We start from the raw sequence: 24,109 nt of genomic DNA on the forward strand, positions 1-24,109 counted from the left end.
CTCTGCCTCGTCCCGGCGGGTCCGGGGCTGCTGAGGGTGCCGTCGGGCCATGGTGTGAGGGGGGGGCGGCGGCGCTGGGAGAAGCCTGGATCTCTGGAGACGTTAGCGGCATCTGGATTTGGTTAGGGTCAGCTCACTGGTGTTGCCTTCCTTGTGCAGCCCCACGCTTCTTTGTCCTCTGGTTTTGTTTTGTGTGTTCATACCACAGCTCTCGGCGCTGTTTCCCAGACATCCTCACCCTGCTCTGGGTTTAGTGAGGGAGTTCGCTCGCTGCTTATTCCCCTGACCATCACTTGCCACCCAGGTGGCCCAGCCCAGCCTCTGCAGGTTCCCTCCACAAGCCTGTGACCAGACCCAGTGTGTCCCAGTACATGTAAGGAAACCCAGGGACCATACTTTTCCCCACAAGGGATGGCTGTTTCTTGTTCCTTTCAAATATCCCAGAGTATGAGCTCTCACAAGTCAGCACGTTGTTTATTTAATGTTTCTAGATGCTACTGTAATGCAAATCAATAGATGTTTCTATTCGGATAATGCTGTTCAAGCAGCACCATTAAATCATCTAACGTATTTATCTTAACTGAACGTGAAAGTGTGCATGCTGTTATTTATGTTGGGGTTTTTTAATATGTTTTTAGGTAGTCTGATCCCAGCAAAAATACTGGACTAAAGAGCATGGGAATCTGAAGACCTCCGTTTCTCCTAGAAGAGGTGAAGAAGCTGGAAACAGTAACGTTAAAAATCTTTGTGGAGAGATTAATCTGCAAAAAGCATGTGCTTACTGATGATATGTACTGAACGGGGTTCATTTGCAGATGAAGAAAATGATCAGCTGGAAGATGCTAATGGCCAGACATGACCTTAAATCTGATATGTGAAGTGATTTAGCCTTAGGAGGTTTTCCTTATAATTTTCATAAATTTTTATGATTATAGGAATTGTCACTTTGGGTTAAACAGAAGGGTAAGCAAAGTTTTATCTTAAATCTAAAAACCTCTGCCTACTTTTTGCAAAAACTGAAGACATATTCCTTTCAGAAGCTCTGTGTTTGAATGAATTGTGCACCAGTTTGCTGTCCCACTGAAGTAAAACTAAGTAAATGAATCCATATTATAGTTTATTTTTATCAGCTTTGTTACTTGGCTGTAGGCAAGACTCTGTTCTACTTCCTGTTGGGAGTGGGGGGAAGGAAAATTATGTATTTTCTTGAAATCCTTGTGGAACTCATAGAAATGCAGTACTTTGTCATAGCACATTTTATAAATTCCAGTGCTCATCACTTCAGAATGGTTTTCTTTTGCAATTTCATTTATTTTTCAGAATCCTAAAATTCTTTGGCCTTTTGCCTGACTTGCAAAATGGGGAAGATGGTTAAACAGTGGAAAAATAAGTATATTATTTTTATTTAAAAAGTGGGTTAGAGAACAAGACTATTTGTATTAAATCTATGTGATGTAAGATTTTCCCCTTTTATGAAAAGGAAGCAGAATTATATCAGCTATTGGTATTTCTCCAGCTAAAGAACAATAAATGAATACTGCAAATGATCAGTGGATATAATTACTGTATTACTGCTTAGCATTCTGTTGGATTTTTTTATTTTTTTCAGCTGAACCTTACTTCCTGTTTATTCATTGTTTCCAGTGATAAAATAAGGAGAGATGGGAAACCCAGAAAACATTGGAGATGCATACGTTGCAGTGATTCGTCCAAAAAATACTGCTAGCCTGAATTCTCGGGAATATCGAGCTAAATCCTACGAAGTAAACCTATTTAATTTTTTATTTATTAAAAATTTTAAAAATAATAAGATATAGTAAATATAATACAGCGGAAGACAAAATATTACAATAACATTGCTTAAATAATGTCTATGTATGTCATGTATCTACTAAGCATTGCCTCATCCTTATGGGATTTGAAAACTTTATGGGTTTGTAATATTTGTGTGTTGCATGTCATTTCAGGGCCTTTTGCCCTGTGGGCTGCTCAGTGCAAGAGTGCAGCTTATTCTCTTTAACCTTACTGTTATGGAGGTCATTCTGGCTTTGCCATCCTGCTCCTCCACATTCAATACTTCCTGAATTTTATTACTGCTTTTACAGTGGTACAATAAATAAATAATTTTTTAAAAAAGTGTTCTGTACTTGTTTCAGTTGTGCTTAAACTTGTTTGGTTTCTTTGTTGTTTGAAAGATTTTGTTGCTTGAAGTTCCCATTGAAGGCCAAAAGAAAAAAAGAAAAAAAGTTTTGTTGGAAACTAAACTGCAGGGAGGCACTGAGATAACCCAGAGCATCTTGGATTATGTATTAGAAGCCACCAAACCAATTTCACCAGCCAATCAGGGTATTAAAGGTACAAACATTTTAATCTGATGTATTGTTGATGGCTCTATAAAAATATTTTTAAAATCAAACGGGCATGGAAAGGTTGTGCAAAAGCATGAAATTAGTTTAAAAAAAGAAGGTGTGTTCTGAGGTTCATCAAAAAACCCCAAGCCAACGATACAGCTAAAACCTTTAATTTACCTTTGTTTCCTTTTACCTTCCAACTCTCTATAAAATGCTTACTAAAAGATTTTTATTAAGTGCCTGTACTACTTCTTCACCTCAAATTGAGATTTATAGCTAAATTTCTGGTAAATCAGATTGAAGTGGCTTTTTTATCCTTAATTTCAGCTAAAACTTGACTTGAGCTAGTGAATTGATCGCTTCTAAAGTCTGTTCTAAAGCCAGCACTGTTCAGTAGACAGTATCTACATGAAAATTTTTGGCATAACTGTATCACAGATATAATTTGATTAGTACATTTTCTTTTTCATTGTTGCATAACGGGTCTAGCAAACAGCCTCTCGCTTGTGCTGACAAAAATTGTTTTAGCCAGCACATTTCATTTCCAGATTGAACTATACTGACTAAAGCACTTTTCTTTTTGCTGTGTACCTCATCTCTGCTTTGTAAGTAAGGTTATACTGGGAAGGTTGTCAGTGTGGACAAGACAATGCGGTGCTAACAATTTAGAAAAGGAATAGCTGGTTGCATGGTAAAATGTTGCTGGTGGCAATAACTGGAGTTGGATGGACTCAACAAAGCTAGTCAAGCGGCAAACATGAAATAACATCATAGCATTAATACACATTGAGGAATGCCTAGTAAAACCAAAACCTATGTTTCTTATACAGTTCAGGGAGTTTTAAATTGACTCAGACGGAGGACCCAAACATTAATATGCACAGCTTAGTGTGGCCACTGCTAAGATATGCAGCTGAGGTCAGAAAAGCAAACAAAATGCTAAATTCTGTAAAGGCAGAAGGGAGGATAACATGGAAAATATTGTCCTTCTACTGCATGAATAAAGCATTCACCCTAATGTGGAATATAGCGTGCAGCTATGCTTTCCTATTTCAAAAAGCATCTTGTTTAACTTAAAGATAGGTGGTTTAGGGGGTGAATGCTATGAAAAAATCAGAGCTATAGAAAAGTTTCTATGAAAAAAGGGAAACAGTCGTGTCATTTGTCATGTAAATGGCTATATATGTATTTATGTTCTTTATTTTTTCATATGTATTTATGTTCTTTATTTTTTCATATGTATTTAGATTTTCTTAGCTTGCTTTATATAATAGTGCATAATTTTTTTTTCTTCATAGAAATTAGGAAGGTTGAGTCGGTAAGCTTTCAGATAGCCAACTCTAGATTTTTTTTGTTTGTTTGTTTTGTTGGTTAATTATTATTTTATTTTTTTTTAATACTGTGCTAGGAAAGCGCGTAGTGTTAATGAAGAAGTTTCCTCTTGATGGTGAGAAGGCAGGCCAGGAGGCATCACTTTACATTGTTCCAACTGTCGTGAAAGGTAACGTTGAGCATAATTTCTGAAGTTGCACCCATTTTAGCAGAAGTTCAGTTGAGGGTTTATTAAGTATTTTTATGAATATGCTGTATGGCTTTTTCTGTATTTAAACACTGAAAGTAACATTTAGATGGAAACTTCTCTCTAAGTACTTTAAAACTTGAAAAAATTACTTAAAATTAAAAACTTTGGTTTTAATGTATTGCCTTTGTTTCTGTAACAATAGCACACTTCTGTTTTAAGCTGTATTTGTTCACTTGATTATATTTCAAAACATATGCATTAACTTGTTTAGAATTTACTTAATGCGAGCGTAAATAAGACATCCTATTCAGTTCAGTGTTGTTTACTCAGAGAAGAATGCTTATTGAAATCTGTAAATTGTTTTGTTTGAATAAGGAATGGTGAATAAAGTCTTTAGAAGGCAAAGTAAATTGCCTGTCAGGAAAGTATTTTTTAAAAAAGCCTGAAGTAAATGTCTGTGTGGTTTTGGGGAAGCTCCTTCATTTTTGCCTTAGTGATAGGCCTTAAGGATAAAACCTGTCAAATAAAAAACATTGTGGAGTTACCAATAGTTATCTATTCTTTTTTTCTGGCAACAGTATACATTTAATATTAATTTCTCAGATGAAGCTGATCACACTGATGGAATAGTAACTGAACACTTTCAGGCTACCCTGTTGAGTTGTGAATTGTTACATCTGGATTGTATGTGATTTCTATCAATTAGCATTTGGAAAAAAATGAGTTACTCTAGTCTAAAGTTAGATTATGCTATCAATTAGTTGGTACTGTGTAATTACAGAAGATGCAGAAGGGAAAATAAGATGATTCTTCTCATTGATGTGTCTTCAGAGTATGTTTCCTTTTTAGATAATACAAAATACGCATACAGTCCTGGATGCCCTGTGTTCTACTGTTTACAAGACATCATGAGGGTCTGCAGTGAATCCAGCACCCATTTTGCTACACTTACTGCAAGAATGTTAATTGCCTTGGATAAGTAAGACATGCCATCAGTAAAAATACATTAAAATAGAAGTTAAACAAGAAAATTTGTAAATGTAGCACATAGTTTTTATAGCATTCTTGTGATTAAGAAGGAAACCATTGTGATACCATGTTATTTTCTTCATGTTTATCAGAAACTGAAACCTTAACAACATATTTCTAAATATTTTTAAAAATATTTTGCAAACTGAAGAAGTTTGCAAAAGTCTTCTTGGAAATTCTTGCTCACAGCGAAGATTTTGTAAAATCATATAAAATACTAATGATTAATCTTCTATAAGTGACATAATTGCCACCTGTAAGTATTTGCCAGTGTGTAGTAAAAATATCCTGTTAATTGTATACCATTATGATTTGCATTTAAATTAACCCTCCATTTACAAAGGAAGTGCATATTCCCCAGCCATACACATTTATTTGCAGTAGGGAATTAACTTTCAGAAAGGTGATTAGCTGTTTAGCCAGATTTATAGTAGTTTGAAAATTGAGTATGTGAGCAGTTTTCTGGTCTGTTTTAATGTACCCTTAACAAAGACATACCAGACCTACTTATGTATGAACATTATTTGCATTAATAAAGTTAGGTGAAACTCTTGACTAACATGAAAAATTATAAGTTACAGGCTATTACCTAAACAGGTTCTGTTTGTAGGGTTTTTACAGTTTATTCGAAGAGTCATAATATTTCCAAGTATACCATTGTGCCAGTTGTTATATTTATTTGCTATTTAATGAGTGCCTTCAGACTCTAAGCTCTGCTTAAGATGTTTTACCAGCCTTACAGTTATGAGAGAACCCTTGGAATTAGAGTAGAAAATAGTTTATATTGATTATTCTTTACGTATGTTATCTGAAACAACACTTTTCAAAGGTTCAAACTACCATAACTAATTTATCTGCCAACTGTTTGGAGAAAATGCCTGAAAATACCTCAGAGAGGCAGGAGGGTGTTTATAGCACGATGATCACAATTTTACAGTCCTCCTTCCCAGCAGGACAGTGCATAAGTGAAGAGAACACGGCTTTTGAAGCACATGATAGCTTGGATATGGGACTTAAAAATCCAGGCCTAAGCATACGCATTGAACTGCAGGCCACGTTCTGCCATCCTTACACGTGGTTCTGGGACAGACGGGATCCAAGCGGTCTGTCAGTGGATCTATCTTTTCAAAGCATGTACTTATCTTTCTTCTATATTTCCAGGCTAAATCACTAAACATAATTTATTGTATTCCAGTAAAGTACATGTTTATCTCAAGCTTGTGAGAAAGTATGTGCAGAAACCTTAAATACAAACCTGACTTTAGACTCTTAGATAAAATGCGCCCCATTCAACATAACACTAAAATTATTTAGCAATTCAGTGAAAATATATTTATCAAAAAATCCTGAGCCCTGTGTTAATTGCATATGTGGCAGGAAAAAATGCAGCAGGTGTACAGTGATGACTTTCCCCTCTAGCTCAGAGTAAGAGGGCTCTAAAGCCCTTCTATACTGTCAGTAGGAGTGCACATAGAAGAGAATAACCTTCAGCACAGCTTTGTGAAAAGGCAGGTGCTGGTCTGTGTGAAAGAGGCTTGGTAGTTTGGAAACTACCAAAGGATCTTCTGATTTTTTTTGCCTTTTCCTACCTCTCCCTAATGAAACACATGAGTTAGAAGGCTTAAGACAGCACAGATATTGAAACTTCCACTCACTCTTAAACAGACTGCTTGTGTTTCAAAATTTTTATGTTGAGAGTAGCAATACTGATAAACTGAAAGTAAATGAAATGCTGACATGTTGGTGTGGTTAAGTGTTTTGGCTCTAAACTCTTACCTTAGCTTATAATTTCCTTTTCTTTGAGAGTTTGCATCCGCAGGAAATGTGTTTGAGCAAATACATTTGCTTAACTATATTTGCTTAAAAATTTTCATGTTTGGGGATTAATTTAGTGATATAAAATTGGCTGTGCACATTACAATATTTTTTTTTTTAAATGTGTGATTATCAAACAGGCATGACCAAAATAGTTCTTTTCTACCTGAAAATGAATGACTTGCCCATTCTCTCCTGCAGGTGGTTGGATGAACGGCATACCCAGTCTCACTCCATCCCAGCTTTATTCAGACCATCTCCTCTTGAGAGAATTAAAACAAATGTCATAAACCCTGCCTATGCTATAGAACCTGGCCAAACAGAGAGCTCATTACACATGGGTTATACTGCCCTGGAAATAAAGAGTAAAATGCTGGCATTGGAGAAAGCAGATATGTGTATCTATAATCCTTTGTTTGGATCTGACCTTCAGTATACCAATAGGGTAAGAACTGTATTTTCATTATATATTTGTGAAACATACATACATTTTTATTTTACAATTCATTCATTTATTTGATATGAGTGTGTGCTTTATGTTTAATCAGATTTCTTTATTGCACACTTACTGCTAATTTTTTTTTTCAAATCCTCACATTTGAACTTCATTCTCTTTAATTATAAAATGTTACTATCATAACTTTAGTTTCATGAGAACACCTGGCCTGGATGGGGGATTGTTCAGCCAAATCTCAGTAAGGTATTTGTTCAGTTGTGTTTAAATTATGTCTTCACAGGTTGACAAAGTGGTAATAAATCCATACTTTGGCCTTGGAGCCCCAGACTATTCAAAGATTCAGATTCCTAAAAGAGAAAAGTGGCAACGTAGCATGAGCAGTGTCACAGAGGACAAGTATTATGTTACATTCCTTTTTCATTAACAGATAATTTTGTTTTGTTATATTACAGTAGTACTTGGTAGACTTGGTCAGAATGAGATTCCTATTACTTTAGGGTTTTACTATATAAATACATATTTTAAAAAATTCAATTTGAAGTCTCTTAAGTACTGAAACATGACAATTAAAGGACAGATCAAGAAAGTATTAAATTATAAACATGAGGGAAGCATCTTAGCATAATGAATACAGCTGTGGCTTGACTATTGCATGATTAAAATACTAGTTGTATGAATATTGTCACATTTTAGCTGAGTTTAATTTTTATTCTTCATGTAGATCTACAGTTAGTGCTAAGTTAGTAATTTTTAAAAAGTTGATGTTCCCAACTACTGAAATATTTCTGAATTGTGTTTTCCTCCTGTTTCCCCTTTTAATTCATAGGGAACACCAGTGGGTAGATGATTTCCCTCTTCACCGCAGTGCTTGCGAAGGCGACTCTGATTTACTAAGCCACCTTCTGGATAAAAAGTTTTCTGTTAATCAGTTAGATAGCGACCACTGGGCACCTATCCATTATGCATGCTGGTGAGTCAAATGAATATAGTTTTTCCAATCAAATGTATTCTTGCTATCATGATTCTTTAGTGCTAATCTTTTATGTAATTTCTTATGCAGACTCAAAAATGAGAAAAAAACTCTACACTTTTTACACTTTGACTCTAATATATGTTAGTGTTAACCTTCCAAAGAGAAAGATTGCTTCAGGTTTTGTGATCATTTCAATCTGAATGGTTTCAGAGGAGACCAGGTGTGGAGATCATATTGTCAAACCCTTATCTATTGCCTCATTATCTGTCCTGAAGCATCAGTTCTAATTCCTGTTGGAGACACTGTGTCTAGGTTAGCATGGTGACTTTAACAGTCTTTGCTGGTTAAAGACTGTGAGCAGTTTTGCAGCACAGCTGAGCTGAGCACATGGTGGTGATGGCCGAGCTTTGAGTAGGAAACTGGACTGGGTGATCTACAGAGGTCAACTTGTCTGACTATAATTCTGTGATGATTTCATCTGTAAGTGCTTGAGAGCTTTCCTCAGCTGTTGTAAAAATGCTTTTATTTTGTCTTTATGCAAGTTAGTCTTCCATATTTATAGTAGTATCTGATGATATGAATAACATGAAAATGTAACTAACATAATATTAGAACTTAGTTAAAAAACCCCCAACACTTACTTGATTTTAGTGTTTGTCAGAAAGTTTGCATAAACAGGATACACAAGATTTACCAGTTACCAGTGTGAGGCTTAAGAGTCCTCAGGATCCATCTGCATGACAAACCAAAGCTTTACTTTGATTCTCACACAGATTTTTTTTTTTTTTTTTTTTTTCAGGCAAGGCTGAACTCTGTTTTGCCATGACTGAATTAATACAACTACCCAAACTTTGCTAATTTAAAGCAAGGTTTGGTGTGTCTATAATGAGTCCAATAAATGATTACTAGACCAGTGGTTACCAAAGAAGTGCAGAACTGATACTAATTTTTACAAGCTTATTAATGTTTCACTGTCTTTGGTGTAATTTCAAAACTAAAAAATCTTAAACATGGAAATACACTTTTCCATATTTAGGACTATCTGAAAAAAAAAAAAAAGATTTTATTTTACATTTGCTGCGTCTGTTCTGCAGGTATGGAAAAGTTGAAGCCACTCGAATGCTGTTGGAGAAAGGGAAATGCAATCCAAATCTTTTGAATGGCCAACTTAGCTCTCCTCTTCATTTTGCTGCTGGAGGTGGGCATGCTGAAATAGTACAAATTCTACTAAATCATCCAGAAATTGACAGAGTAAGTTCTGTTTGTATATAGAAATAACAGTTTTAGCAACAGTTTCTAGCTTGTGTATGTGAAATATTTTGTGTCCAGATCACAATGTGTAAACACAATTATCCTGTTGAGAGATTACCAAAAAAGGTTAAGTATTTTTCATTACTTCTCCTTTTCCCATTCTTTCCATTAAATGTTTGAACCCTAGGATCAATGATTTAAATTATCTCAAAAAATTTGTAAATGTATACCTATCTCCTGTGAAAACAATGTATTATTAGTGTTTCTGTTTATGTTTGTAGCACATTACTGATCAACAAGGAAGATCTCCACTGAATGTCTGTGAAGAGAACAAACAAAATGAGTGGGAAGAAACTGCAAAACTGCTGAAGGAAGCCATAAACAAACCAGTATGAGTTTATTTTCTAAATGGGTTAAAGTTTATATTTAATTCACACATAAACTTGTAGGAGAGCCAGGCTCATTTATAGCTGTTGTTGGAAACGTTCAGTATACTGATATTATTAGTGTAAATATTGACAAACTGTCTCTTTAAATGTTTCTGTCTATGTTTATTGCTCAAGAAATACATGTAAGACTTTAAATGTAACATTTTGATTTATTTGTAGGAGCATCACATCAGCTACTGATTTTATGTCTACTTTTGATCCTATAACCATTAGCTTTCTTTATGCATTGTCATATTGTATGTTGATAAACAGGAGCGTTCAGCTGGCTAAATGTCAGCTTCTACAAAACAGGCTTTACATCAGTCAGTGTAGGCTTCCTTGGCAGTCAGTGGAGATCTAGCCAGGATAGTAAACAAAATTTACCATGGGATTCCTCTCATCTGGAAGTAACCAAATGATACAAACCCACTTGTTTTTTTCTTTAACTTAAGATGTAACTTGTATCTCTGTAGGTAGGTGGCAGTAAACCTGTCAATTTTTCAAGGTGTTTTAAACCAGCTTCATTTCACTCTATATGAATCTTGTAAAATAATTAATGAAGGAAATCTTTTATTTTAGGGATGCTATTATGCAGTTGATCAAATGGCAGATGTGTGTCTAATGACTCTAAAAGACTAATGCACACATTTTAAGTAGATGTCACAGCTTAATAGATGATATTATGTTGTCACTTTTTACTATAGAATTAATACATTAAAATTAAAAAAAATAATAATAGAAATTACTGCAATGGGAGTCACAGTGACTACCGCAGCAAAAATAGACTGATATTTTCCATTCCAGCCTTTTTCAGTCAGTTGTCATTTTCCAACGCATTCATCTCTTTCCCCCACCCCCTCCCCCCCCCCGAAGTTTTTAGGATTGATTGATGTCTCAGTTCCTGACAACTGAGTAGATTTTAAGAAGGGAAATAACAAGTTCCTGCAACTTTTTTACTCAAGCAGCTGAAACTCTTAACCTGTTTGAGAGATGAACACAAGACGTTTCATTGATTTATGACCTGCGTGTATATGCTATAAGCATATTTAAGTTTAAGTACATCTTTCAGGAGGCATACTCTGGGCCCATATGCAGTGAAAGCTATCGGAGTTCCGAAGGGGAAACAATTTATTAATAGTAATATTATAGAAATGCTAAAAGTTCTTAGTGTATTCTTATTGTACTGGGATCTGTGTAAAGGGTGGTGCTTCCCTCTGAAAAATCAGTCTTTTTAGTATAGACTATAATGAGGGGAATAATTCATAACCTGCCAGTAATAATGAGGTGGACATTTCAGGATATGCATAGGCAGTTGAGCCCAAATCCCTCGGGGATTTTTTAAATGCCTACTTGTTTTTGAGTTCAACAGAAGTGAAGTCCTCGAAATATCAGTAAGATCTTTCTTGTAGTTATTGCGGTAAAAGCACAGTATAAGAACTTGCACAGGACATGAAACAAAGCAGTTTTGACAAATAGTAAATATGTAGGAGTTGTGTGGTGTATTTTTCTGAACAGTGTGGATGTTGCTGAATTATGGTAAAATTGCTTTCCTCTTCAGAAGCACCAACAGAAAGGATTTTAACAAGTTCTTTAATATGTTTACATTTTTATGTAGTATGAAAAGGCACGAATTTATCGTATGGATGGGTCATATCGCTCTGTTGAGCTGAAACATGGAAACAATACTACTGTACAGCAGATAATGGAGGGTATGCGTTTGTCTCAAGAAACTCAGCAGTACTTCACTATCTGGATCTGTTCTGAGAACCTCAGTAAGTAACAAGGAAGATTGTTATACCTGAGAGGTTATCATAGCTTTTTTATTTCTGCTGGCCTTTAGACAAAAATAATATTTTCTTGGGAAAATAGGAAACATGCTCTCTGACAGTTGTCTATTACCCTCTTTCTATCAGCTTTTAAAAGTCATTTTTAGGAGTTAATTTGTATCTAGGCTGTCTGTTAATACACTTTGTCCCTACCAGAGACTCTTAATCCCGGTAGGTTTCGTTCTTTGTGTTTTTTGCATAGGGACTGCGACCAACTTTTCTATTTCCTCTGCTTAAGCTTTCTGCCAGTAGATCAAATGCCAGCCTTTACAGCCTGATGTCTTCAAACTGTGCTTTCAGACCTATAGAGAGCTTCTCCATTCTAGCCGTCATTTTTGGTACCCCCAGTGGGTCTGACCCTGTAGCACTGTGGCATCTAGAATATTTCATCTAGGAAGATGAGGCTAGTCCAGATTGCCTTTCTGTTATAGGGCATCTTTGTTGTCATAGCCCTTACTGCTAACTTGCCCTGATTTTAGTGGTATTTTTCTTCCCAGAGTATCTGAAATTGGATGCATGCGGTTCTTTCTACTAATGTTTTATCTATTTAAAACTAGTAATTAAAGTAAACCTGATTTGATGGGGTTTTTTTATTAGGTCATAGAATTATATGAAATTTTATGTGTTTTGCACTAAAATGATTTTTGATAAACATGTTTTCAGATCTATTTGATGGGACGCAGTTCTGATGCAAAATGTCATTATTACATTTGCTGTATTTTTTACATATTGCTGATCTAAATAAAAAGTATATTATAGTCTGAAATATGTAGCAAAAGATAAATAGAACCACAAAAGAGTCAATGATTGTGATTGCATTTCATTAGAAAACGTGGTAAATGGTACTGGTGCAACAAGATAGCTATGGGACATGTTATAATGGATTCCCCATCCCTGGAAGTGTTCAAGGCCAGGTTGGATGGGGCTTTGGGCAACCTGGTCTAGTGGAGGGTGTCCCTGCCCGTGGCAGGGGGGTTGGAACTAGATGGTCTTTGAGGTTCTTTCCAACCCTAACCGTTTTATGATTCTAGGATTTAAAAAGCACAATTCGGGTCTGGTAGGATACTGTGTTGACAGCACAATTACCACAGAAGCCTTGAATTTAAAATTTTATTTACTGATGTCAATCTTCCACTGAAGTGGCATTTGTTACTTTTTTTTTTAATCTATAAAGATTGCAGGAAATCTTTTCTTCGTTCTTTTTAAATCTTTTTCTCCCAATGTAATGCCATTTGCCTTTTTTACTTTGCTGTCTGCCACATGACTACTGTAACTCTTGGTCAAACATAGATGCTAATGTCTGGAAGAGAAGGAAGTGTTTGAGTGCTGAAATCTTGCAGCTTGTGCCTTTTCTAAATATCTATGTCATGTTTTACTCAAATCATTGATTGCATTTGAGGGGAAGAATTCACTGATACATTTTTTTGTTTAAAAACAAGTAATTGTCTAGATATTTAGCTTAAGTTTGAAAATCAGTCAGCTTCTGATTTACAGCTTTAAACAACTAATGGACAAGTTTCATTATAAAATGTATTTCTTGCAGTTTGTTGTGTACAACTGTAAAGACCATCGTTTTCTTGTTTGTAGGACGGATAATGTTTTTCTGTGTTTGAATGTAGGGTGGCCAAGTTGAGTGAACAGATTATTCTCAGTGAAAAGATGTTGCACTGTAACATGTCCTTTGAAGTTTGAAATACAATGTGAAATGTCAGTGTAAAAGCCAGGGCAGCGAGGATGAGGCAGATACAGCCTTCTGGTTCCTCACTACTAGAAAACAGCCAAGCAGTAGTAATCACAAGGACAGGCAGGGTAAGTGAATGAGCAGAATGTAGTAGGACTATAGTAGAACCTCTGTATTGATTTCTCAGTTCTCATATAGACAAAATATCTGTCAAAAATAAGATTTTTGGACTTTGCCTTTCTCCCATAATACAACAGGCTCTAATGTTTTATTATTGTGTTTTTAAGGTCCATCTTAGTATTCCATTAAATTTTTAAATACAATTTCACTCTTGAGAAGCTGAAAATAACAAAAGTTCATCACTAGTGCATTTAGTGAATTGATGCTGAGAGCTTTGTCAAGAAATCTGTATTTTCAAAACTATATATAGCAGTTTAGAAAACATATGGAAAAATGTTTGTTAATGAGTCCTCAGTTTCAGATACTCTGGTCTTGGTGCAGCATTTAATGCGGGGGGTGTGTGGGGAGGGGGTGTCTGCTTGCTTGTTTAAAAACAAAACCTGTTTTTTTCCAGGCCTCCAACTGAAGCCCTATCACAAGCCTTTGCAGCATATTCGAGATTGGCCTGAAATATTCACTGAACTGACAAACTTGGATCCTCAAAGAGAAACTTCACAGCTTTTTCTGAGAAGAGATGTGAGACTTCCACTGGAAATAGAAAAAAAGGTTTGCACTTGGAAGTGATAGCATGAAATCATAGTCAGAATCAGAACATTTTGACCAACACTCATTGTGTTTAATGACTGCAGTAATTTCCAAACTTATTTAAACCAGACCTCTTCTCTCCTTCTCTTTTCTGCAATAGTTTGAGTCTTCAGGTTCCTCCCTGCCTCCATCCCTCCCTCTCTTTCTCTCTCTCTCTCACTTCTCACCTTCTGACCTGTTTGGTTTATAAGTCTGTGTGCCCCAGTCTTTATCTGTCTGTCGTACAGCTAAAAACAACCTGCACGATTTGCTTGCTTTTCCTTGTGCTGTAATTTTTCAAATATTTAATTAGCCAATGTAAAGGAGATTATTTAAATATATTATTCAAAATTAATTCACATGGGAAAAAACCACAAATGTCAGTATTTCTGTGAACTTTTTGATTGGGCATGGTATATTAGTCACCTTTAATTTGTAAGTGTGTTAGATCAGTGAAGTCTTGAATTGAGTCAATGAAAATACGTCATTTTTTCTATTACAAAGCATTACTAAAATGTGCACTTCAATCAGGATCACGCCTTTGTCTTCTGTCTCTGAATCGGTGAGAAATTGTGTTTATAGTTTCTAAGCCCATTTTCTTTTACAAAGAAATCATATTATTTAAATCTTTTTAACAGATTGAGGATCCATTGGCTATTCTTATCCTTTTTGATGAAGCCAGATATAATTTACTGAAAGGTTTCTATACATCACCTGATGCCAAGCTCATCACACTAGCAAGTCTGCTTCTACAAATAGTCTATGGAAATTATGAGAGCAAGAAACATAAACAGGGCTTTCTAAAGTAAGTATGTGTGTTTAAAACTTAAAATCATGTTTTTAGATTAAGTATTTTTGGAGAGCACTTACTGTGTAACTCTCAAATTTCAGGTATGGTATATTTATTATTTTTCTCCATCACTGAGCTCTAGTGCAGAGTAACTACATAACCCTTGTAGCATTAATAGAAGCTGGACATGGGGTCTGAAAAATATATTTATCTTAATTATTGCAGTCCAGGGCAGAGGGATGGAGGTTCTGTATTCTGTAACTCTATACTGAGATACAATAATACCAAAAAGAGTAACAGTATTCATGTGAATGAAGGGTTTTGACAGGACTGAGACTTGGGGCAATGCAGAAGAAACCTCTTATTATGTCCACTTGGACCAACTTCTGGGATTGGCTTTCCTTCCTCTTTGAAGAGAACAGACCATGCAGAGATAACTGTTCTCTCATTTGTATGTGAACTGCTATACTACATTGGTCAGAAGCATAGCACCAGTAGAGCTCTGCCAGATGGTGCTTTCCTCTGCCCTTCATCCACTTGCCAGCACAGCAGCAGCTGAGCCGTTCTGGGATATGGCTTCTTCCTCCCACATATGTTTCTATAGTATCTGACCACATTAGGATTCTAGTTCTCCACTGTGTGCACCTTCACTCCACTCCCCTACCATCTCCACCCCAATTAATTCATGTAACAGCAGCTGGGCTATTCTGGAATGCTACCGTACTTCTCATCTCCTCTCATTCACAGCATCAACTGAGCTCTGTTGGCTTGCTTTTTTTGGTTGTATTCTCCACCATCTGTAAATCAGGGTGCATTTTCTGCTACTCTTAATGCTGATGCAAGTGTAGGCTGCCTCTGAAAGGGCTGGCTGTACTGACTACACTTCTTCATCCCTTTCTTTTCCTTCTGTTAGGTGTAGAGACTGTACCACTGCAGAGTAAGCTAGGTGAAAGTTCACTGAGGCAAATCAGCAATATGGTTCTGAGTTGGTCCTGCTCAATGGAAGTGTTTGACTCTACTATAGACAGGACTACTTGGAAAGATATTTTGGGCCAGATAAAGAGCCTCGTGGGCATTTGGACATGCTTTCTGTCCATATTCAAATGAAGATGTTGGAAAATCTCTCAAGTTCTTCTTCAGACAGATGAAAATATTTATATTCTGAATTTTTTTTTGTAGTTGACATAAATGTTTATTAATAGACTGGTCATTTCCAAAATATATCCAGGCTGTTGTTTGTATGAGAGTATGCTTGACTTTAAAGATCTGGATACATTGTCCTGTGCAGGGGTTTTGCTTGGTAGATCATATGTGCAGTTACAACAAACATAGTTTAAAAATGACTGAAGAGGTTATATCACTAGGTTTTTGAGACTATCTTTGTTATGCATAAAAGCAAACTAGTAAAGGCTTCCTTTTAGTCTTTTTTGTTTGCTGTGTTTTGGGTATTTTTAAGAAGGCACTTTAAATAAATAGCTTCACTTTCATGTCATGTAATACATAACTTTCATGTGGAAATTAATTGGGCCAAGTCCTTGGTGGTGCCTGAATACAGCTGTGAAGGGAAGAGTATCCATAAGCTGTCATCTTTTCTGAGTACGTGACATGCTGGTGTAAATGACCGTATATAATTTTTGCTTCCAAACTGGAATTCACCAAACTGGACTGTAATCAAGTAAGAGTCACATGCTGCTAGCATTTCCTCTCCCTGCCGTGTCCATGATGCATGACACAAAGCGCATAACACAAAGCTGGATCTCCATTAACAGAATTACACTATTATCTTAGGAAGCCTTGGCTAAGCTTCCTACCTGAAGCAAGACAGAGTAGGAGCTGTCTAGCTCAGTATGTGACTTGAAGATAGAAATTGGCAGACATTGTTCTTTCTCCTTACTTTGTTTAGTGAAGAATAATTTTTTTTCTGGTTTGTTTTTCTTGCAGTGAAGAAAATCTAAAATCTATAGTACCAATCACTAAACTAAAAAGTAAAGCTCCTCACTGGACAAACAGGATACTTCATGAATACAAGGTGAGATAAATAATCAAATAGTAAAAAATCCTGTCTTAAACATTTTTCACTGTTTGGTTGTCAGCTAATGAACAAAAATACTGGTTTATAAAGCTAGAAATGTGTATGTTCTGAATTTTGGGATGGGTTGTTGTAATGCTGTTTTTCTTGTACAGCTACAGTTGATCTGTTAGAAGAAGTCAATATAATTGTCATCTGTTCATTTATCTTCAGTGTTAACTGTGTATTGGGGATACTGCCAATTCAAGCACACACATTAAAAAAATCTGCTCTGATTTACATTTTCACATCTGCTTGTAGCAATAGGTCCAGTGTAACTTGCATGTTAGGGATCTCTTAGCACTGCTGATGCCTGCACACACACAAACTCCTTTGACTACAGCAGTTAATTGAGCAAAATTTTTAAATGTGGACTTGATCTGTTTCTGTAAAAGACCTCTAACTGAGGGCTATGGATTCCAAACAAGGTCAGAAGCACCTGAACTTCATAAAAAGCTGTGGAAAAAGTGCAGTGTGTTAGAGGGAGAACTGTACTGGCTGCCAGGTGTCACTAAAGGTAGCTGACAGGAAACACTGCAGAGGCACCACGGGAATGTTCAGGCCTTGCCCCTCTTCTGAGGTGAAGTTAATCAGTCATAAACTTTGTCTTGGTGCCTACTTCTTTTTTTGTCCGAAACCAACGGGTATTCCTCTTCTTTGTAATGCAGAGGAAGGAGGGAATGATGGTGGTCTTTCTAAGACTATGGTATAGCAGAGTAGTCTCTTACTCTTTCTTGTAGCAGATAATATGTAAGAATCATAGAATCATACTATCGTTTTGGTTGGAAAAGACCTTTAAGATCATCAAGTCCAACTGTTAACCTAGCACTGCCAAGTCCACCACTAAACCATGTACCTAAGCACCACATCTGCACGTTTTTTAAATACCTCCAGGGACGGTGACTCAACCACTTCCCTGAGCAGCCTGTTCCAGTGATGGACAACCCTTTCAGTGAAGACAATTTTCCTAATACCCAATCTAAACCTCCCCTGGCGCAACTTGAGGTCATTTCCTCTCGTTCTATCGCTTGTTACTTGGGAGAAGAGACCAACAATGAGCACAGTTTTCTTAACTTCTGCTCTTAGGCCATTATTTTGGGGTGTGGGGTATGGGCAAAGGGGAAAGGAGATGCAATCTTTCATTCCAGTGCTATTCATATATTTGACATTTTTAAAATGGCTGTGTAGAATTTGGATAAGCTGTAATGCAGCGTGTGGCTGCAAATAAGTTGGTTCCATCCACCACACCCAGTCATGGCTCCCTAACTGTTGAAGACCTGTGTTCTCTCTCATGCCTGTGTCTCCTCATCTTTTGTTTGTTAAGGTACTTTACATCAGTCTATTCTGAGGTAGCAGCACTCTAGTGATCCTTTGTTGTGACTGTTTCACTCTGTTGAAGAGGAAGAAACAGAAGCCCATCTCATTCTGAATGAAGGCTCCACTAAAGAAAAGAAAACTGGACCTCTCTTTTGCTTAAAAAAGAATCCATGTTTTTTGGGAGGAGTTAGTTACTCATCTTTCCATGCCTTGCTGGATTGGACCCCTCAAAGGAGGAATGCTTAGTTTTATGGATTGTGATGCATTTAGTGTCAGATGGGTGTGTAGCTGCTTATCCCTGGAGTCGGACATACTTCTGAGAGAGGCAAAATTGTGGGGCCATGCAGAGGTTAGGTGTCAGATTTCTGAGGGTTGTACATGCACCTGCTTCCTCAGTCTCTTTTGGCATCTGAGCCTTTCTGTGGCTCTAGAGTTTGATTTAGATGTGGAAAACAGTTGGTGGGAAACCACTTTGGGAATACTGGTTTAGTGGGAATTCTACTAAATAGTAGATTTTCTTCAAATAACCACAGCTATTTGGGAAGACTTGTTGACTTCTTGTTCTTTATTTCTAGAATCTCAGCACCAGTGAAGGTGTGAGTAAAGAGATGCATCACCTTCAGCGCATGTTCTTGCAGAATTGCTGGGAAATTCCTACTTATGGAGCAGCTTTTTTCACAGGACAGATATTCACCAAAGCAAGTTCAAGTAGCCATAAAGTCATCAAAGTGTATGTAGGAGTAAATGTGAAAGGGCTGCACCTCCTCAACATGGAAACAAAGGTCAGTTTAAGTAAACTGCTAATGCTAGCTGTTAAGCTTAATTCTGTTCTCTTAAATTCTTTGCGCTAGTAGTCATTTCACATCCAACTGCTTGGTTAAACTTGGCTGTGAAAATTTCCAAGATTTTAAGATCTTTATAAGGCACTACTAATAGAAAGCCTTGGATTTTTCCACTTGACTACTTCATAAGCTACAAGTAGTTTGTGGAACATGCTGTTCTAAGTCAGAATCCTGTTTAAGTGAACTACGGAAAGTTCAGTTTGTAAGCATGGAGAGTATTTTCTGAGCGACAGTTTCCTACATTTCATTGTAGGCTTTACTCCTCAGCCTGAAGTATGGTTGCTTTATGTGGCAGTTGGGAGATGGAGATACATGTTTTCAAATCCACAGTCTGGAAAACAAAATGAGCTTTATTGTGCATACCAAACAGGTAAGCATCATCATTTTTCATCCTTTATGTTCAATTATTTTTTCCTTAACTAGATATATTCTTCTTCTCTCTTGAGATGGAACACCCTTGTAAAGTATAAAAGAAGCCCAAGCCAAGCCCCCACAAAAATTTTAAAATTTTCTTTAAAATTTTCTTTTTAATATTTCAGAATGTTTGTTTTCCTAGCATGTGAATCCTTTAGTGTTCAAAATACATAACATGCATCAGTAATCATTAAACTTTTTTTTTTAATTGCAACTATTTGTTGTATGTACCCAGTCCCCTCAGACTCTAAGGATAATTCCCTAATATGATGAGAATCACCGAGTTAGAGCTCTGGTCACTTTGCTATCAAAACTAGTGGAGTTTCAGATTGGATAAAACTGAGGATCTGTAAAGGCAATGTTATAAAGCAACTTCACTGCAATTGCTACCAGCAACTTTTGATAGTGTTTGTGGATGTCTGATGGAAAATGCTTGTTTTACCTGCATCAGTGGTAATATGCCATGTTAAAATGTGTTGTGACAAAATTACAGCTTTGAGTGTCTTGCATACTTTGACAGTAGTTGCTTTTGATTCTTATATATTAAGGTGATTATAGGGGAAGTAATTTTGAAAACCACTTTCTGATATCTGAGTAAAACCTAAGTTTTATTTTCCTTATTTCTAAAATGATGCAACTTCTAACTGATTATTTTTATCTACTTGCATTTGTCATCTACTTAAGTTGATCGTGTCATAGTTCTGAAATACTGATAGAATTTAATTGTATACCTTTATATAGGCAGGTCTCGTCGTTAAACTGCTAATGAAATTAAATGGCCAGTTAATGCCAAGTGAAAGAAATGAGTGATGGAAATGAACAATAGTTACAAAACAGCATCTTATGGCTAAGCAAAAACCAACTTATTTCTCATCATAACAGAAGACTTCCACGTACATGAATTTCACACAATAGAAAAGTCAGTTTGTACAGTTTTCTAACTTTGTACAGAAGCTGCATGGTTTATTTTTTTAAAAAAAACTGTACAACATGTCTATTATTTTTATAAATATTTTCATGTTCTTATATAAGCTATTGTAGGGCTTGAGCTTCACCAATAAAGCTAATGAAATGTAAATGGTTTACTGAGTTGGATGAGCATGAATTGAGTAAGGCTTTTGTTCCCAGAGGACTATGGGACTACCAGTGCCGTTAAGCAACTCTCAGTTAACCTAATTACCTTTCACCTTATTCTGTGGAACATCAAGGAGGTTATATATGTTACAGTATTTTGTAGACACACCTTATTTTTAAGATAGTGTTGATAAGTATGCGTAAAAGACCAGTTAGACCTTTGAGCAACTACTTTTGATAAACTTGTTTTTTATTTGTTTTCTGACAAACGTTATAGCTGGCTTTATTTTTACTCTTAACTTTCTCATACTTTGTATTCATATTTATTCTAAAATATTGCATGAGGATGTCAAAAGGGAAATGCTTTAAATCATTCAGAAGCCATATTAAATGTTTAGCATCTTGGTTTTTTTTAAAAAAATGGATTTTTACTTTTCCTGTGCAATATAAAGTGTGTATATGGAAGAGGAGGAGATACAGATTTACAAATTAATCTTACTCAGCGGACTTCAGAAAGTTTAATCAATCTTACCCTGGATTGCAACGTGTCTGCAGTAACGAAAACTCTGGTATGTAGGAGGTACTAATATACCTCCTATGTATATACCCTATATATATATATAGGAGGTACTAAGTTATTTCTGTTAAACTACTTTTCCCACTCATTACTTACTTCAGTTTCTGGAGGCTACAAGCAGTGCAGGATGCAGGAACGAAGATTTATAATGCAAGGAAGTCAGATACAGTTTGTGAGCATTCTGCCTGCTCTTTGCAGAGTTGGGACTGGGTCTCAACAAGTTGGGTCCCAAGTGTAAGGTGGGGTACTATGCAGTCTGAAACATATCCTTGTATGTTAAAATAGTATCTATAACACAAATCTTTAAAATTTCTGGTTGTATTTCAGGGTTTTAAGTGCACTTGACTGTTTCTTCCATGTAAACTGCATGCTAAACCAGTGTGCAATATTTTGTAAAAAAGTTTTTTTAAAAAAAATAAAAATTAGCACTTGCCTCTAAGTTTTCAAATAAAAGTTAAAATGAATGTTAGGAACTGTGCTGTTGTGTAGTAACTTCACTCATACCTTACTACTACTAAGTGCAGTTTAAGAAAGTGAAGTAGTATGCAGTTAAAAAAAGTGAACAGTAGACCTGTATTTTGTAATCTTCTTAGCAAGCTATACTTTTCTACTTAAACTTCACTGGCATAAATAACAGTAACTCTTCATGGGTTATTATATTTTATTTAAGGTAAATAATGCAGCAGTCAGGTCCTTCATAGTGCACCCTTGCTTTCACTTGGCACTGGTATCAGAAATACACTTCTCTACATAGCACTTTGTTAGAAAACTAGTCAAAAAATGTTAAAATGTGTGTCAGTTGCATATTTAACAATAGTATTAATATGCCTTATTGCTGTATAGTTCTTTCTGCTAAATTTGTATTTATTATTACCTAATAAATTGTTTGCAAACAAGTCATGTTTTGTTGCTTTTATTATTGCAGCCAGCATGAAAGTGCCATCAAATGTCTTACCAAGCAGGTGTTCTTTCCAAAGAGTAGCATTTTCTAACAGATTCATCTTTGCAAGGTATGTAGGAAGATCATCAGAGAGGATCATAGGGAGGGTCCCATGGCGACCACAAATTAAGGTAGTGCATCTTGGAAACCACTTAGGAATTCATTAGGAAAACTGGAAACTGTTAGTCGTGGCAAACCAGAAGTTGTCAGTGGAGTTGTTAAGTAGTGAGAGCCTGGTTACACAGTCTTAGCAGGCTTCCGGCACCTGGGTACATAGGGCTTTCCACTGTGGTGCTGTGACAAGGCAGGTGAGTACAATCCTTTCATCTCAAATGTGGGGAAATGAAAAACTGGAATGGAGAGAAATCCAACACTGTAGAGACAGACCACTAGTAACAACCCTCCTATCTGTACCAAACAAAAAAAGATAATGAAAATGAGCTGTAAGAACGGCAAGCCTGAAAATTATGCCTTTGTAATCAAGAGATGCTCAGCTTAACTCCTATAGCTTATCTAATGAGCACTTTTTTTTACAAAGTGAGTAACTGTGTAGCTGATAAAGCAAAGATTTGAGAGTAGAATACTCCAGCCAGGCAGCATAAGGCAAAATAGCAACTGAAAACTGTGAAAAACAGGCACAATTTTATCAAGTGGAATAATTAATCACCAGGCTGGCGTGCTGACCCGAGGATTGTTCACCTCGCAAGTGAGGGCCTCTCTTCGGGTGAAGAGTGGAGGACCCACCTACTATCGGATGCCTTTTGCCCTGGTGAAGCGAGCCTGCGCGATTTGAGGTTAGCGACAAGCAGCAAGACCCAAATCACCCACAACTCGGTCTCCGCACTTAAATTCACACACTCTACAACGGCCGCACTTCCAGCTCCGCTCCCTCAAGCCGCTCACGGGTCAGGAGCCACAAGCTGCGGCGCAGCCGCTCCCCGTGCCGCCCCGCCCGCCTGATACGCGCCTGCGCAGTCGCTCCGCGGCGGCGCCGTTGGTAGCCGCGGCAACCGGCGGACGCCCTGAGGGAAGTGGCGGCGGCGCTGGAGAGGCCGCGCCGTACTGTCAGCGCCGGGGCTTGGTGTGGCGGCGGCTGAGGTGGGTGCCGAGATGGGGTGCCAGCCTCCTTTCCCCCCGGTCGGGAGCTGTTTGAGTTCTGGGGTTGCTTCTGCCTTTGGCACGGGGAAGGCAGCGGCTTGTCGGAGAGGAAGGCCCTGGTCCTGAGGGGAACCCTTTGCCCAGCCCAGATGGTCTCCTGCTGCTGCTTTGCTGACAGGGAAAAGCTACTCTAGAAAGGCAGGGGTTTCCCCTGCATATCCTCACAGCTAGATATGCTTCAGAAAGACTTCTAGAGTCAAATACATCTGTGTATTTACCTATTTTAATATCAGAACTGGACAAAAATGTACTATGATGCAGTTTTAATTAGAAATCCTATATATAAACCTCACTTTATATAGTGTTATTGAGGTATATCTTGAGGTGGTATTTTGATAATTGCAATTCAGATTGGTCTGAAATAAACCATCTATTTTTTATTTTTCTAGTACTATTAGAAATGTAGGTATTTTCCATCGCAATGGATATCAAGAGACACAATGAGTAGCTGGAATTTGGTAGATAGGCCTGCCTCCAAGATTCCTCTTTCTGAAATCCTTCCAGTTTGTGTCACACTTCTTAAAATGACATGGTCATTAAACCTTCACTAATTCAAGCAAGAAAAGCAATATTGGGTTCCTGATTTCTTATAGCAGATAAAATTGCATCATATTTCTAAAATCCAAAGTTTAATTTTTTTTTTTAATTTTTTTTTTTATACTAAGGAACAAGGCAAAACAATCTTCTGATGAGTCAGGCATTTAAATCTCTCTTTTCACCAGAATTTGAAAAATCAGTATTTCATAGCTGATTTCAGGAAAGGCTCACATTTCTTTATATGATTTCAAATGTGGTTATGATCCTTTCCAAGGGGCTGGCTTTCTTCAGATGCAGGAGCAAAAAGTATGTGAT

General features: G+C 36.8%; 1 protein-coding gene and 1 long non-coding RNA gene across 6 annotated transcripts; one reads left to right on the plus strand and one right to left on the minus strand.

The window, feature by feature from the left end:
- Positions 1-354: 354 nt before the first annotated feature.
- On the plus strand, positions 355-22,055 carry KRIT1 (KRIT1 ankyrin repeat containing). Of its 5 annotated transcripts, none has more exons than XM_075746194.1 (18): positions 355-711; positions 1,321-1,390; positions 1,645-1,763; positions 2,196-2,355; positions 3,760-3,852; positions 4,705-4,852; positions 6,919-7,162; positions 7,455-7,570; positions 8,001-8,144; positions 9,242-9,398; positions 9,680-9,787; positions 11,442-11,598; positions 13,908-14,059; positions 14,716-14,882; positions 16,809-16,896; positions 18,828-19,034; positions 19,348-19,464; positions 20,250-22,055. In XM_075746194.1, the coding sequence occupies exons 3-18, from the start codon at positions 1,662-1,664 to the stop codon at positions 20,316-20,318; spliced, it is 2,229 nt and encodes a 742-aa protein (XP_075602309.1). In that variant the 5' UTR covers positions 355-711; positions 1,321-1,390; positions 1,645-1,661; the 3' UTR covers positions 20,319-22,055. The 5 variants fall into 5 exon arrangements, with proteins under 5 accessions (XP_075602309.1, XP_075602308.1, XP_075602312.1 ...); XM_075746195.1 differs by lacking the exon at positions 1,321-1,390 and adding an exon at positions 816-963 and having other exon boundaries at positions 618-711; XM_075746193.1 differs by lacking the exon at positions 1,321-1,390 and having other exon boundaries at positions 357-711.
- LOC142600584 (uncharacterized) lies at positions 21,555-22,985 on the minus strand. The gene is made up of 2 exons (XR_012834147.1): positions 22,844-22,985; positions 21,555-22,449 (listed from the first exon to the last, which is right to left on the minus strand). It is a non-coding gene; the product is annotated as an uncharacterized LOC142600584 (long non-coding RNA).
- Between the last annotated feature and the right edge of the window lie 1,124 nt (positions 22,986-24,109).

Source organism: Balearica regulorum, chromosome 2 (genome assembly GCF_011004875.1).
Source record: "Balearica regulorum gibbericeps isolate bBalReg1 chromosome 2, bBalReg1.pri, whole genome shotgun sequence".
Lineage (NCBI taxonomy): Eukaryota > Metazoa > Chordata > Aves > Gruiformes > Gruidae > Balearica > Balearica regulorum.

What these genes read in the sequence shown, in the direction of transcription:
- KRIT1 (XM_075746194.1), top strand. Translation starts at nt 1,662, where the DNA reads ATGGGAAACCCAGAAAACATTGGAGATGCATACGTTGCAGTGATTCGT. An exon ending in ATGTTAATTGCCTTGGATAA is followed by an intron (nt 4,853 to 6,918) that starts GTAAGACATGCC and finishes TCTCTCCTGCAG; the next exon opens with GTGGTTGGATGAACGGCATA. An exon ending in CATAAACAGGGCTTTCTAAA is followed by an intron (nt 14,883 to 16,808) that starts GTAAGTATGTGT and finishes TTTTTCTTGCAG; the next exon opens with TGAAGAAAATCTAAAATCTA.